Source organism: Tauraco erythrolophus, chromosome 7 (genome assembly GCF_009769465.1).
Source record: "Tauraco erythrolophus isolate bTauEry1 chromosome 7, bTauEry1.pri, whole genome shotgun sequence".
In the NCBI taxonomy this organism is placed as follows: domain Eukaryota; kingdom Metazoa; phylum Chordata; class Aves; order Musophagiformes; family Musophagidae; genus Tauraco; species Tauraco erythrolophus.
In genome coordinates this window covers 64,660,507-64,673,982 of record NC_141471.1, presented here as the reverse complement: position 1 = coordinate 64,673,982, position 13,476 = coordinate 64,660,507, and the positions used below count along the sequence as shown (strand labels likewise).

General features: G+C 38.4%; 1 protein-coding gene across 1 annotated transcript in view; it reads left to right on the top strand.

Annotated features, from left to right (window-relative positions):
• ATP9B (ATPase phospholipid transporting 9B) overlaps positions 1-13,476 on the top strand; it is a 171,760-nt gene that overhangs the window by 57,252 nt on the left and 101,032 nt on the right. The window contains exon 8 of the mRNA XM_086615096.1: positions 12,582-12,676. Coding sequence (XP_086471222.1) covers positions 12,582-12,676 — 95 coding nt within the window. The remainder of the gene's footprint in view (positions 1-12,581; positions 12,677-13,476) is intronic.

The window sequence follows — 13,476 nt, the reverse complement described above, 5'->3', positions numbered from 1 at the left end:
ATGGTATCTCCAGATACTATCTGGTCCAGCACTCAAGCAGGGCCACCTAGAGCTCAAGCAGGCCACCTAGAGCTGCTCAAGCAGAGCCACCTAGAGCTGGTTGCCCAGGACCATGTCCAGACAGCTTTTAAACATCTCCAAAGAAGGAAATTACAGCCTCCCTGGGCAAGCTGTGTCAGTGCCCAGTTATCCTCACAATTAAAAAAATAGTAATTCTTGTTCCCTGATGTTCAGAGGGAACCTCCTGTGTTTCAGTTTGTGCCCATTGCTCTGGTCCTGTTGCTGGGCACCAACTGAAAAGAGACTGACTCAGCACCTGAAACTTCTCTTCTACAGGCTAAACTGTCTCAGCTGTCTCAGCCTTTCCTCATATGTGGAGGTGCACCAGTCCCTTCATCAACTTTATGTCCCTTTGTTGGATGAAGTATGTCCATGCTTTTCTTTTACTGGAGAGCCCAGGGCTGGACACAGGAGGCCAGTGCTGCGCAGAGGGGAAGGATCTCCTCCCTTGACCTCCTGGCAATGCTTTGTCTAACGCAGCTCAAGATACCAATAGCCTTCTCTGCCACAAAGGCATGTTGCTGGCTCGTGGTCAACCTTGTGTCCACCAGGATCCCCAAGTCCTTTTGCCAAGCTCCTTTCCAGCTGGGCGGCCCTCCAGCAAATACTGGTGTGTGGGGTTGTTCCTTGCCAGGTGTGGGATTTTGCACCATTTCTTGCTGGACTTTGAGGTTCTTGTCAGCCCGTTTTCTCCAGCTGGTCAAGGTCCATCTGTTCATCTCCCATTGCAAATATAAGTTTCTTGAATTTCACTTATGAAACTCCTTAAAAATGGTGTATTTACTCAGGCCTAAATTACTAGTCACAAACATGTTTATATTTTTCTGAATTGTGACAAATAGAGCAATTTCACTTGTACCAAAATTTGACGTTAAGAGTTTTCACAATTCTCTACCTGTAGTTATTTTAACAACGGTATAGTAAAACGTGGGAATAAAACAGGAAAATCATGTTTCTTTTGAGGCTTTGTAGCAATTAATATCTTTTGAGGCTTTGTAGCAATATAAGTGCCACAGGTGTGATGTGGGTTTTTAAAAATTTTAACCGTTTTACTGGCATAAACTATACAATGCAAGTACAGGCTAAGTCGTTGTCCATATAACTTGATTTGCTGTTGGAAGGAGCTCCAAGTGAACTAGCAAGGGCTTACTCCAGAGTCTACCTTCTCAAACAAAGCCTGCTAATTAAAGAGTTATTTTGGAAAGGATGAATTCTTAAGCATTTCTCCACAGAAAGAGAGTATTGTGTTGGCAAGTATGTTTTACTTATTTAAAAAGTCTTAATTCTGTAGGTGTGAAAATGGAAGTATTAGTAGGACGTTTGTGTCTTAACACGCAACCCCAAACTAACTGCATGTAAAAATATAGTAAAGGTGATGCAAGTAGTATCTGTTCTGGGCAGTTAGGAATAAGTGTTCTACAAACAACTTAATTTTCTGGGTCCCAGCCTGCTCTGAAACTTCAGATATTTGAAAATGAAACCAGAGGGGAAAAGAAGTCGGTTTGGAATTCAGTTGTGCAACTGAGGTCTCTTTTTATCTCTTTATAAAACAAACTACTGCAGAACAATAAGGCTGAAGGAGCTGCGTTTGTCACCCACGCTGGAATTTTCTATTATGTTTCGAAAACCAGCGTGTTAAAACCTACCTGGCTGGGAACTGAAATGCTTTGAAAATCTATTGCTATAGAGAATGATAAATGACTAGAGTTAAGTTTTGCACATACGGCCAGATAAAAGTTTCTCTTCGGGGCATGAGTAGCTGCCAACAATCTGTCCAAGTTACTTTAATCTGTTTCTCTACTTCAGTTCTTATTCTGGTTTTAACATTTGATTTAACTCGGGCTTGAAATGTTTTGGTATCTGCTTTAAGCCACTGAGTTACACTGATTCCGTGTGATCAGCTGCTTGTTTAAGATCAGCTGGTGGGAGTATTCCGTGGGGGAAGGAGGTGGTCTCGGCAGGCATTAAGCTCCTAATAGTATAACTCTTTCTATATGATTGATGTAAAATTACACAGAAAGTGTTTTTAGAAGACATGACCATATATTTCGTTCCGTAATTCTTTTTTTTTTTCCTTCTCTGTGCATGCTTGGGTGACTAGCACAATGCGTGCGTTTCATTAGATTTGCAGCAAAATAAGCAGTAACAAAGAACTACTGTGTGATTTTTTTTTTTTTTTAATTTTTCATAAAAAAAAAAGACTGGTAAGAGTTGAAAAAGTTGGTCTGTAAGGACGCTGGGTATTGTGTTAGGCGTAAATTTGCCTGTTCCCAGTCTCCACTGATAATGCATTTCCCCAGAATTTCAGGGCATTTGGTGACTTAGCTGGAGTAGCGGTCTGAATATCTTGAAATCCCAAACAATTCCCCCAATTTTGGGAAACAGCTTACGAAGGTCAAACATGAGAACAATCAAAGCAGATCTCAGAGGCAGGGCAGGTCAGGCAAACAAACTATATGTGTATTTATAACTGATAGACTGTGGATATGTTGTTGAAGGCTTTGAAAATAAACCACAAAAAAATTACTCTTGCAGAAGTTAGTTCAATAATTCCTTGCGTAGAAGTTGTTAGTTTCCTGTAAAGTATCTGTTCACAAGATTGATGCCATGCATTATGGTTTTTTAAAGACATTGTCACCTTTTCCTTGTGTTAGATTGTGTAATTTTGGGGTTGTTTTTCTTTTCTTACCCAAACGCTTTACTAGGCAAGCTGTGAACATTGACTTGATAATTCTTTGAAATGATCGGAAAACATCTCTTGATGGTCCTCATCTTTGTTATGAAAAGAGAATTTCTGCGTAGCCTAGAAAGTTCTGATTATTAGGTCTAATAAGGAGTAGTTTTGAAGTTCTCATGAAAAATTCTGAAATGATCCTTCATGTATTCATAAGGAAAGGATGGACTAGCATGTGTTCACCTGGTTCCAATGGGGCTTGAGGTGTGTGGCTGGCTGAAGCTGGAGTGGAAGCTGGTGCAGACTTGAACGTCACTGTGGTAATGAAAGCCAGTGAAAAATCTCTTGCTTCTTCCAAGGTTCCTGCTTGGTAAAGGAGAAGATGCTTTTCCCTGCTAGATTTTTAACCAAAGATTTATCTTCTTGTTTTTCACATGCCTATTGTAATCGGATGACTTTGGCAACTCCTTTGACTGGTACTTTTCTCTGTTTAAGCTTTATAAGACATCAAGGCTTGGATTCCTGCTCCTCCTAATTTAGTTCATGATATGTCCTTTAAGTTGATGACTGTTGCTGCTGCTAAAATCTTCGAGACTGGTAAATTTGGCCATATGCTTTTCTCAGCCTTCTGTTTGCTTGTGAGCTCTGCTTTCATCAAGAGAGAAAATGCTCCTCTGTCAGCTACAAGCACTCTTCTTTGAGGTGTATATGCAGATGTATTTTTTTGTGTTATTGGCCTTTAGAAATACATTAAGTGCATTAGGGAGGTTGATGGGGAGAGCAAGTTCTGCTGTGCCATCAGAGCTCTCAAATCAGGAGCCTGTTTAGCCAAAATTCTTAAAATATTTTGAACATTTTGCACCTTTACTTGTGGCATCGATGTTAATGTGTGCCTTGCATTAGGATCAGAAAATTCATTGAATTGATTATGATTTTTTTCTGCTGAAATTTAAGCCAAAAACAAAGGAAAGCTATTTAAAAAGTCCAAATTCCTGATTCCATGTCTGCTCTCATAGGCAACAATTTAATAATTGTCCTGTATAATATAACTACTGAATATCTAACTGTACATTTTAAGAAGAATCCTATTGAATCTTTAAGCAAACACTCAGTACTTGGACTTGGAATAATTCACATAATATGCTTTAAATAACCAACTTTCCAATTGTAAGCCATAATGTTTTCCTGTGAGGGCCAGATGACCACTGTGTGTTGAGGACAGATAACTGGAAAATGCCAGCTGAACTCCGACCAAAATAATGATAAGATATCAAAATGATGGTGTTCATGGAATAGCACTTAGGGAATAGTATCAATGTTGGACAATTTTCCTGTTTTAGTGGGGCCTTAGAATGGTTTGCAGTGGAACCACTTGTGTGTTAAAAGACTGTAACCTCTCTGGTTGCTAAAGGTTTCGTTTCATCCCTTGTACCTATCCAGATGTGCAGTGTTTTGTATCCAAGTCGTGTGTATTTTCAGGGAAATTAGCTTGCTGTAGTAAGGCAGGTAGGGTTTTCCTCTTAACTGTGTTATAATTTCTTCTTCTGGAAAAAATATTTTCATCCTTGATTTGTTTGAAGGAAGATGTACCATCTCCTGCTTGTTGAGAGTCATGCTCCTAGTACTAACATAACTAGTAAAGATAACTAATATGTTGAACGTGTGAGCAAAATTCATTTACAAATGAATAAGCAAGGCTGATAACATTCTCAAGATTCCTGGATTTTAATCAGGTGATGTGTTTGGATTATTCATGGGACAGATCACCATAGCTTATTGCAGTTCTAAATATTAAAAACAACTAGAAGAGCAGACCAGGCAAATGCACAAACAGGGAGTAGTGTCAGTGAAAAATATTCTGGTGATGGTGTAAAATGTAATGGTAAAGCTGACATCTGCCAAGTACAGTACAGACTTTCATATCATTCTAAAGTGGTATTCTGGCCTCCTTCACCTTTTTTTGATCTGCAAAGCAAGAATGTTTTCAGTGTTCTATGCATTCTGTATGGCAGAGTTTTGATTTAGTCATTAAACTGAAGGCATAAATAATTCACATGTTCTTTTTTTCCTGCATCACTGGGTTTCTCCAAGAAGAGGTTACTAGTATACATCAGAAGAATAGTGGAGCAAAGTGGTGCATCAAATTCTACAAAATGAAAAAGATAAATTAATTAATGCTTTTGAATATCCTTCTGTATAGCTCAAAATAATATAAATCAGTAAGTTAAAATTTGGGAATGTGAATATGAATGTCTATGCTTTTTTAAAAAACAAAAAACCGTGTAAGTGTTCCATAATGTTTTTAATAAAAATAGAGATAAAAATTCCTAAAGCATACTGAATCAATATAGCAATTCAAGAAAGATGCAGTGTTATCAAGCTTGGATTAAAAGCATCTGTGTGCTTGTCAATAAGGAGCTGTGATGAGTCTGAGGGTATCATATTGACTGTGTATTAATACATGGTGTCCTATAAGACCATCAGCTGATTGTTTAGAATGTAAATGAATCTGTTGATGGATCCAGTGACTGATGGCTTAAATTCCAATTAATCAATTGCTTCATCGCTTTCTTAATTCAGATCAAATATCTCAAGTACACACAGTTCTTTCATGGTCTTAAGAGAAATTAATGCTTTAAAACTAATTTAATCAGTCTTGTATAAACACCACTATAATTTTTTTTCGATTGTATTCTGTGTGATGGCATTGTAGCTTAAATGTTTTGGATGTTTCAGGTGTCTTGGGTTTTTTTCCTCCTTAGAAGCTATCATTATTGAAAGCTTCTTGTTAATAGTGGTAAATGAAACTTTCTACTCCAACATGTCATCTTGGTGCTGCTATTCATCTTGTCACTGCTTTAAAATTTTCATGCACTTAGCCACCGAAGTGATATAAATGATTTAAAAATCAAGTTGTTCGTAAATGATCTGGTGTTGGGTGTGCAAAGTCCAAGTCCATTTTTCTTTTGTTGGGTATATTCCAGTAACCTGTCTCTGTCGGTGCTTTTGACTTAAAGCAGAAAGGCTGGTAACGTTACCGGATGATACGTAGCCGTTTATGACACCACAGCTCCACGTGCCCTGTTTCCCGGTGACCCATCAATTAATTCATCAGCACTTGACACAGGCTCTTCGCCGTGACACTTAAACCAGTTGATCTTAATTTGATTGCCATTAAAACCTTCCTTTCCTGACAACTGTTGTCAATTATACAAAATAAAATCAAGTATTCATAAGTAGGCTGTAACAGGATATAGGCAGACAGATTTAATAATTCAGTTTTGCTGAGGCTTGAAAGGCGTAAGTTGTAGCTGTTGTTCTCATCTGTAAAAAATTCATTGGATACAGCTCTTGAGAGAGGAGGCAGACATAATCTTATTTATTTAGATTTGACTGAGAAGAACCCAGACGTGTAGTGGTGGCTTACCATTATCTCCATTTAAGAATAACTGACATGAATTCTTACCAGCTACATATTATAGAAAGTAAATGTCATTAAATTTTACGTGTTTTTTTTTTTTATTTTTTGGCCAATGTAAGTGCACACACTCCACGGTTGTGTTTGATATATCTGTAATGGAGTGTGGAATTCAACCCTGCATTTATGCAGACAAAACAAGACTACGCTGCTTGGTCTTTAATATGTTTGTAAAATATTCACATTCCTGCATATCTGCTAGATACAACTAAGTCAGTGTTGCTTCCCTCTGGTGGATCTTCAGCACAGTATAGCACGAAAATGCGTGCTGTGCCATGTTTGAATTGCACCTGGAAGTTCTCTTTAGTGCTGTCATGGTCTCAGCCAGCTGGCAACTAAACCCCACGCAGCCGCTCACTCACCTGCCCCCAGCCACGGGGAGTGGGGAAGAGAATTAAAGGCAAAAAGGGAAGACTTGTGTGCTGAGATAAGAACAGTTTACTAGTTAAAATTAAAAGTAATAATGCTAAAATGATAATAAAATAATCATAATATATGATAATATTAATAATACAAGCAAGTGATGCACAGTCTAAATGCTCCTTACCTGGTGTCCAGCGCCTGTCCCATCCTGGCAAGCAAACCCAAAACAGAGAAGTCCTGAAACTGCAGTCCTGGAAGGGCAAGAGGCCTGAAAAAAGAGAGAGAACCTGAGATTCCAGTATTCCTGGCTACCCCTCATCCATATACTGGGCATGATGCTTCATAAGATGTAACATTCCCTTGGCCAATTTGGCCCTCAGTCCTAAATCTAAGCTCAAGTCATAAACTGGGAGTTGTGGACCCTCTGTCCCAGCTGTGCTCCCCCCAGCCTGTTGTGCTCCTGCACACTGGCAAGAACATGGGAAGCTGGAAAGTCCTTGTAGTAGTTGAAGACCAGATCTGCTGTCAGTGATTGCTCAAAGCAAGAGCAGAAGAAGCAAAGGACCGAAGTGTGGAAGTGTATTTATAATGATGTGTCATTCATTTTGTCATTTTTTAAATGCTAGTCAGAATAAGTTTTTCCTTAGATTTTTTTTTTTTTTTTTTCCCCCTGAATTGAGAATCTCTTCACTTCCATCTCATCTCAAGACTTAGGCCTTCTTTCTCAGATCCTTCTTCCTGGTCAGGAACTAGGAGTGGGGAAATGAAATCAAGTTCTGGATACAGGACAAGTGGGATGGATTTCTTGCCATAAAGAAACTAACCTATCTTAATTTCTCATGTTGCTATTAGTCAAGAAACCTTCCCAGACCTGGAAAGCAAGTGCTTTAATTATTAGCACACTTTCCCCCCTTCTCTTTGCAAAAACAAAGCCGGTAGACCTTACGATCAAGAAGGAAGCAGGGAGGAAGCTCTGTCTTTTCATGATGCCACTCTACCTAAACTTTTCCTTGCCATTTTCAAAATCAGATTTGCAGGGAATTTCCATGCATTTTGAGATATTTGAATCCAGTGTTGGATTATTCAAGAGTATTAAAGAGCACGAGGCCATACTTGTATAACTGGTAGGATATTCTGCTTCTGTCTGTTTTAGGACACTATTAGACTACTCAGAAAAGTTCTGTTGCTGTCTTCTACTAAAGAGCCTTTGCCTAAAACATCTTGGAAAGAACAATGTATGTAACACGCAGGAATGTGTGTAATCCACAGGAGATGCTACAGATGACATACAGTTTGGTTCCTGCAGTGAACTAAACCACCTCCTCAAGGGTAGCTGAGATTTTCTTTCCACAGTTACTGCAAATATTAAATCTTGATGTAATTCGGATCGTTTGAATGATTGGTTTTGTTTGTTTCTTTGTTATGGCCTTCTGTGAGAACCAGGTGATGCAGTTTTATCGAGAATAATTTATTTTCCTTATGCAAAGTAGATTGCTCTTAGTCTGTCAATAACTGCTATTTTGGGTTTCGTGTGTTAACTGCACTTTCTAAACGTGGTAAACAGGCTGAATGGTAAGCTAATTGTTTTAAGGAGAAATTATCCATCTTTCTGCTTAGCAGAAACAGGAATGTTTCCAAACGCAATAAACCAGGAATAAATAATTTAATTAATACACAACAATTTTTCCCTTCCAAGTGACTTACTTTAAAAACCCTGTAAGCTAGAATACATTCAAGAAACTATGTAACACTCCAAGTAATAGCTTGTTTTCAGAAGTGTGTAATTAATACTGAGAAGTGCGTATATAAAAATAAAATTTAAGTACTTGGTGGTAGCACAAGTTTGTTTACATTACTATAACTTCAGGAAATTAAAGATATCTACACATAAAGAAGGCATAAAATATGAATAGCAAGTTTGGTAGTGTAAAATTTGCAAGATTTGGCTCTCTGATGATGATGCATAGTATTAATTAAGAGAAAGCACATGATGTAATTTTTTTACTTCAATAAGAAGCTTCCCTTTGCAGGAGGAGGATTTTTCTTTTTCTCTCTCACTCCCCCCTTTTTTCCCTTTTCTCACTCTCCCCCTCCCCACTCAATTGGGTTTTTTTGGAAGTTCAAGGCTAAAATACAACCAGATTTTCCAAGCACAATCTGTATTTAGTTTGAAAATTTTCATTCGGGGCCTTTTTCTTCAGGATGTCTATAGGGGGGCAGGTCCCCAGAAGAGGCCACTGGTGCACATGGGAGCATAAACCATTCCCAGAAACGTTTGGCACGTACGTGTCCCGCAGGGATGTTCTGAATAAAGCCTCAAGTGCAGCACGGACCGAGTGAAAAGGATTCTTCAGGTTCTTAAAATCCTTTGTATTGCAGATGCAGCTCTTCCACAGAAGAGCAATCTGAGGGTAAATTTAGGTTTTGCTAAAAGATAAAAAAATGAAATTGTAGTCCCAGGACTTCTGTAAGCACACGAGTTTCACAGATTTCAACTGAAATATTTTTAAAAATCAGTTTAGCTGCACTTGGGCAGCGCCTTGCGTGGACGTGCTCCGGACTGATTGACACCTGTCTTCCACCGATGAGGCTCAAGGAGTATTACGTCCTTGTAAATGAGTTTAAATGTGCTCCTGTGAAGTTTACACCACTTTAGATAAATGTTTAAACTCTTTAAACCCAGTGTAATTCCGGTAAATCAACCCTTCCATTCTAATTGAGGTAATTCCAAAATTTTCACTATAAAGACAGAAATGTCAGACGTGTTCACAACGTCCACTAATCTTGAATGACCGAGTGTTGTTACGGGAAATGAGCCCTCACTGTATAAAGTAAAAAGTTTAATTTTGTTCTTTATAGGTAGCCTTGCGAAAATTTCTTAGGGTCAGTGTGGAATTTTTATTTTTTTATTATTATTATTGGTAAATATTTAAAATATTTAAAGACTTTTCCTTTAAGCAACACAGAACTTAAAAAAAAAAATTTCATTTTTTGTGTGCTGTAAAATAATTGTCAGGTTCAAGAGTTATCACTGAATTCAGAGGGAATAGCAATTCTCAACGTTTGTATAAACCTTTTTTTCCTGGTAAGTCATGTTCAGGTTCGAAACGTAACAGGTTTTTAACACAGACCTGAAGCGTTCTGTTAAAGTTTGGAAAACAATTTTTCACTACATTTGGGGTTGGTTTGTGGTTTTTTTTTTTTTTTAATTTTGCTATTAATGCTTACAAGCATTTCAAAATGGAGCACTTAAAATATCTATTTTCTCAGAAGACTTTGATTTTTAGAAGTTTTATGTACTGCTGATTCAGATACCTTCCAGAGATAAAGTACATGTGACTTCCATGCAATACCCAGTAGGGAATATTTAGTTTTTTACAGGTCTAAGGGCTTGGTAGGGGTGAAGAGTTATTTTTATGTTTTATTTCTAATTACATATTTAATCTCCCGTGTTTATAGCTTAGTTAAACCAGGTTTAAAATCAGTATCTCGTAGTATAATTGAAGTTATTTAGTCAAATCCGCTACGTATTTGAGGTGGAGAAGAGGATTGCATTGTTTCAGTTTTGCTGTTGTGATCACTATTGGAAGCTGACTTGGCAGAAAGCAGTCCCTTTTTCTGGATAAAAGGAAAACAGGCTATGAGATAAGTTATTGATGGAATTAACTGCTGAAGTGGAGAGGAAATGCAGCTGGCCAATACATGTCATAGTGTGAGCTCTATTAAATGAATATATGTGCAGTCAACCATTCACGGGAGCCACACTGGTCCTGAACTGCATTGATCTCTAGTATAATTCTAAATGAAATTGATGGAAGAGAGCAACCATTGACAGGAAGGGTAAAGAGAACCATGAAATGTCTTGTACAGGAAAAGCACGATGGAAAGTAGGCTCATCTGTGCCATGGATAGGACGGTGCGGCGGAGCCGTGGTGTTCCTAGGTGTTCCTGGGTACCTCTCCCTTCAACATAATGCAACGGGTGTCACTGGACTCTTCAAAAAGTGCTTTATAGTATTTTATTTTTAGAAGAAAATCCATAAAGAATCCTGTCAAGAATTTGAAATCAGTTTTCCGAGAACTTTAGATACAGCTTTGCAGCTCTGAGCTTTGGGTGGAAGGCAGTTGTGAGAGCTGTTTCTATTCACATTTAAAGATTTGTTTCCTTACTATGCACTTAATATTAACACAGCTGTTACACGAAGGCTCCTAAGCTTCTTTCAAGACTGTTGTGCAAAAATGCCACCATCTAATTAGAAGCCACCTGAAATTATATCTATCTCAAGCGTGTCCTTCCAGACCGTTAGCTCATTGAGCTGCTTAATTTACAGGCCTTGATGAATAAAATATTGTTCTGGGAGATTTTCCTTGCATCAGGATCCATGTGTCCTATGAAAGAATCTCTGTCTTAATTTTGTGGGCACCGGTAGGTGCCCTGTTGCCTGTTAGATTCCAAGCCTCTAGCACGTTGTCTTCTTGTCTGTGTAGGAAGACTCCAACCTGGCTAAATCCCTTTGCCTGTGTTTCCTTCAGTTTAATTGCTCCCACATCACTTCTAGTGAAGGAACTACTGGGGTGGTTTTTATTGGAGTGGTTGAAAGATAGAAGGAGTTATGGGTGTATCCGCAGGTATGTCTATACACATTGTTTAAAATTTTCTAATGACGAGAAAAATCTGTTTTTATTTCACAAGCATAGCACACACTAACAATAGTGTGTACAGTTGTTAGGCTGTAGCGTAATGGAAGTTGTAATTATCATTTCAGAAATATTTAAGGCTTCTGAAGTGTAGCAATTGTCAAGAGTATTGCTGAAATTTTACCACTGTTTTCTAAAGGTTTCCAACTAGATGGAAATTGTAGTTAATTGTACATGTTTTTGATAGATTTGCAATGTTCATGTGCAGTCTTTTTTGAATCTTACATTAGTAACCTGTGTAATACTCCAGACTTGATCGTAGCCATCAAACTAGTTATTGGGGCGGGGAGAAGCTCTGCAACTGGTCTCGGTTTTTTGTTTCTTGAATACTAGACTTCTGTCTGTAAAGCATCCTGATTCTCTTCAGGACGTACCAGTCTGTATCTCGAGCTTCCCTCGTGTCTTAAGTGCTGTGCATGTGTTAACAGGTTTCTTTACCCTTGGATCCTTGACAATTTTTACAAGGGCATGTAGTGATAGGACAAGGGGCAATGGCTTTAAACTGAAAGAGGGCAGATTTAGATTGGATATAAGGAAGAAATTCTTCCCTCTGAGGGTGATGTGGTACTGGAACAGGTTGCCCAGAGAAGCTGTGGCTGCCCCATCCCTGGAAGTGTTCAAGGCCAGGTTGGATGAGGCTTTGAGCAACCTGGTGTAGTGGAGGGTGTCCCTGCCCATGGCAGGGGGGTTGGAACTGGATGATCTTTGAGGTCCCTTCCAACCCGAACCATTCTATGATTCTGTGATTCAAAATTATTTCTTTTAAGTATAATGCATTGGGACTCATATTGTTTTGGATGGTATCCATATTTATTTTAATTTTTTTTTTTTGAGAAGCGAGGAGACTAGAAGCAGGGGAAGTTTGTGATGTCATACCAGTGAAAAGACAAAAGTCACAGGCATCAGTTCAATATTCTGTTGTGTTGGGATTGTACCATTGACACAATTCTAAAAAGAAAAAAAAATTTCAACCTGGTTCGACTGCAGCCAGTGAAGTTGTATCTCTTGCTGATAACGTTTGGAAAGCTGTTTAGAAACTGTTAAGAAACCTGTAAAATAGGATTCCTCACCCTGTTCATAAACGGGCATATTGTTAATTTTATCAGAAAAATGGTGCTACTGTGTGATATCTGGAGCATTCCTTGAAGAAAGCACACAGGCATTCCAAAATATGAATGCTTTTACATGTAGCACATTTATTTAAAAGTGGTTGTAAATTGCTTTATTTTCACTCTTCTAAGTTTTTTTTACCCAAACTGAATTTTTGAGACCAAAAAAAAATAGTTTGATGTCTCTTTATAACTTCAAGGTTCATGTTTCATTCGAACTGACCAGCTTGATGGAGAGACAGACTGGAAGCTGAAGGTTGCTGTCAGTTGCACACAAAGATTGCCAGCTTTGGGGGTAAGCATTTTATCTGTTTGCTTTTAAAATATCTTTCATGTATGTGTATTTATCTCTTATCTAAAAGATTACTGTAATTATCTGAAGTATTGGAAAATACCTGTTACCACAGGCTCAGTTTTTGCAATAAATGGGAGATGGATATTCCACTGAATGCTGAATGACAAGTTATGCAAATATTCTTGGGTTGATACTGAAAAGCAACAACTGAGCCAGAATTGGGTTTTTTATCTTTCAACTTAGTGGTTCTCACTGTGGTCCCCACTGAGATCCATACTCCGCAGAAGTGTATCCCAGTTGTAGTGTTGTGCTGCAAGTCCTTCTTGCCTCAGGAACCGTTGATTTAATCACTAACTTCTGAGCGTGAGAAACAGCAGTCGCTCTTGAAAACTGATGGGCTTTTTGTTGTCAAGGTGATTTCTGGTCTGACTGGGTGCACTGGGTAAGTTCTTGCAAGGAGGGCTCTCTCGACGAGTTGCCCGAACGTGTGGATTTTTTGAATGCATATATGTTGTGTCATGGGTAACTGTTAAAATAGTGCAAAAAGACACATGTAGGTGCGTGTATGTGTGCATTCAAAATAGACACATATCTACAAAAAATGTATGTAGAACCGTGTAAACGTCTCTTAATGGGAAGCTGAGTTGTGTCCCTCGTACTGGGGAAGCTCGCTGTTTTACAGGAGAGTTGGCTTGGGATTAAGAGACTTCCTCTGAAAACAAGCTCAAGTTCCAAGCTGGTGGAAATCTACCTGTACAGAATTTCTGCTGTTTTGACACTAAATCTTTTAGGTGTTTTAT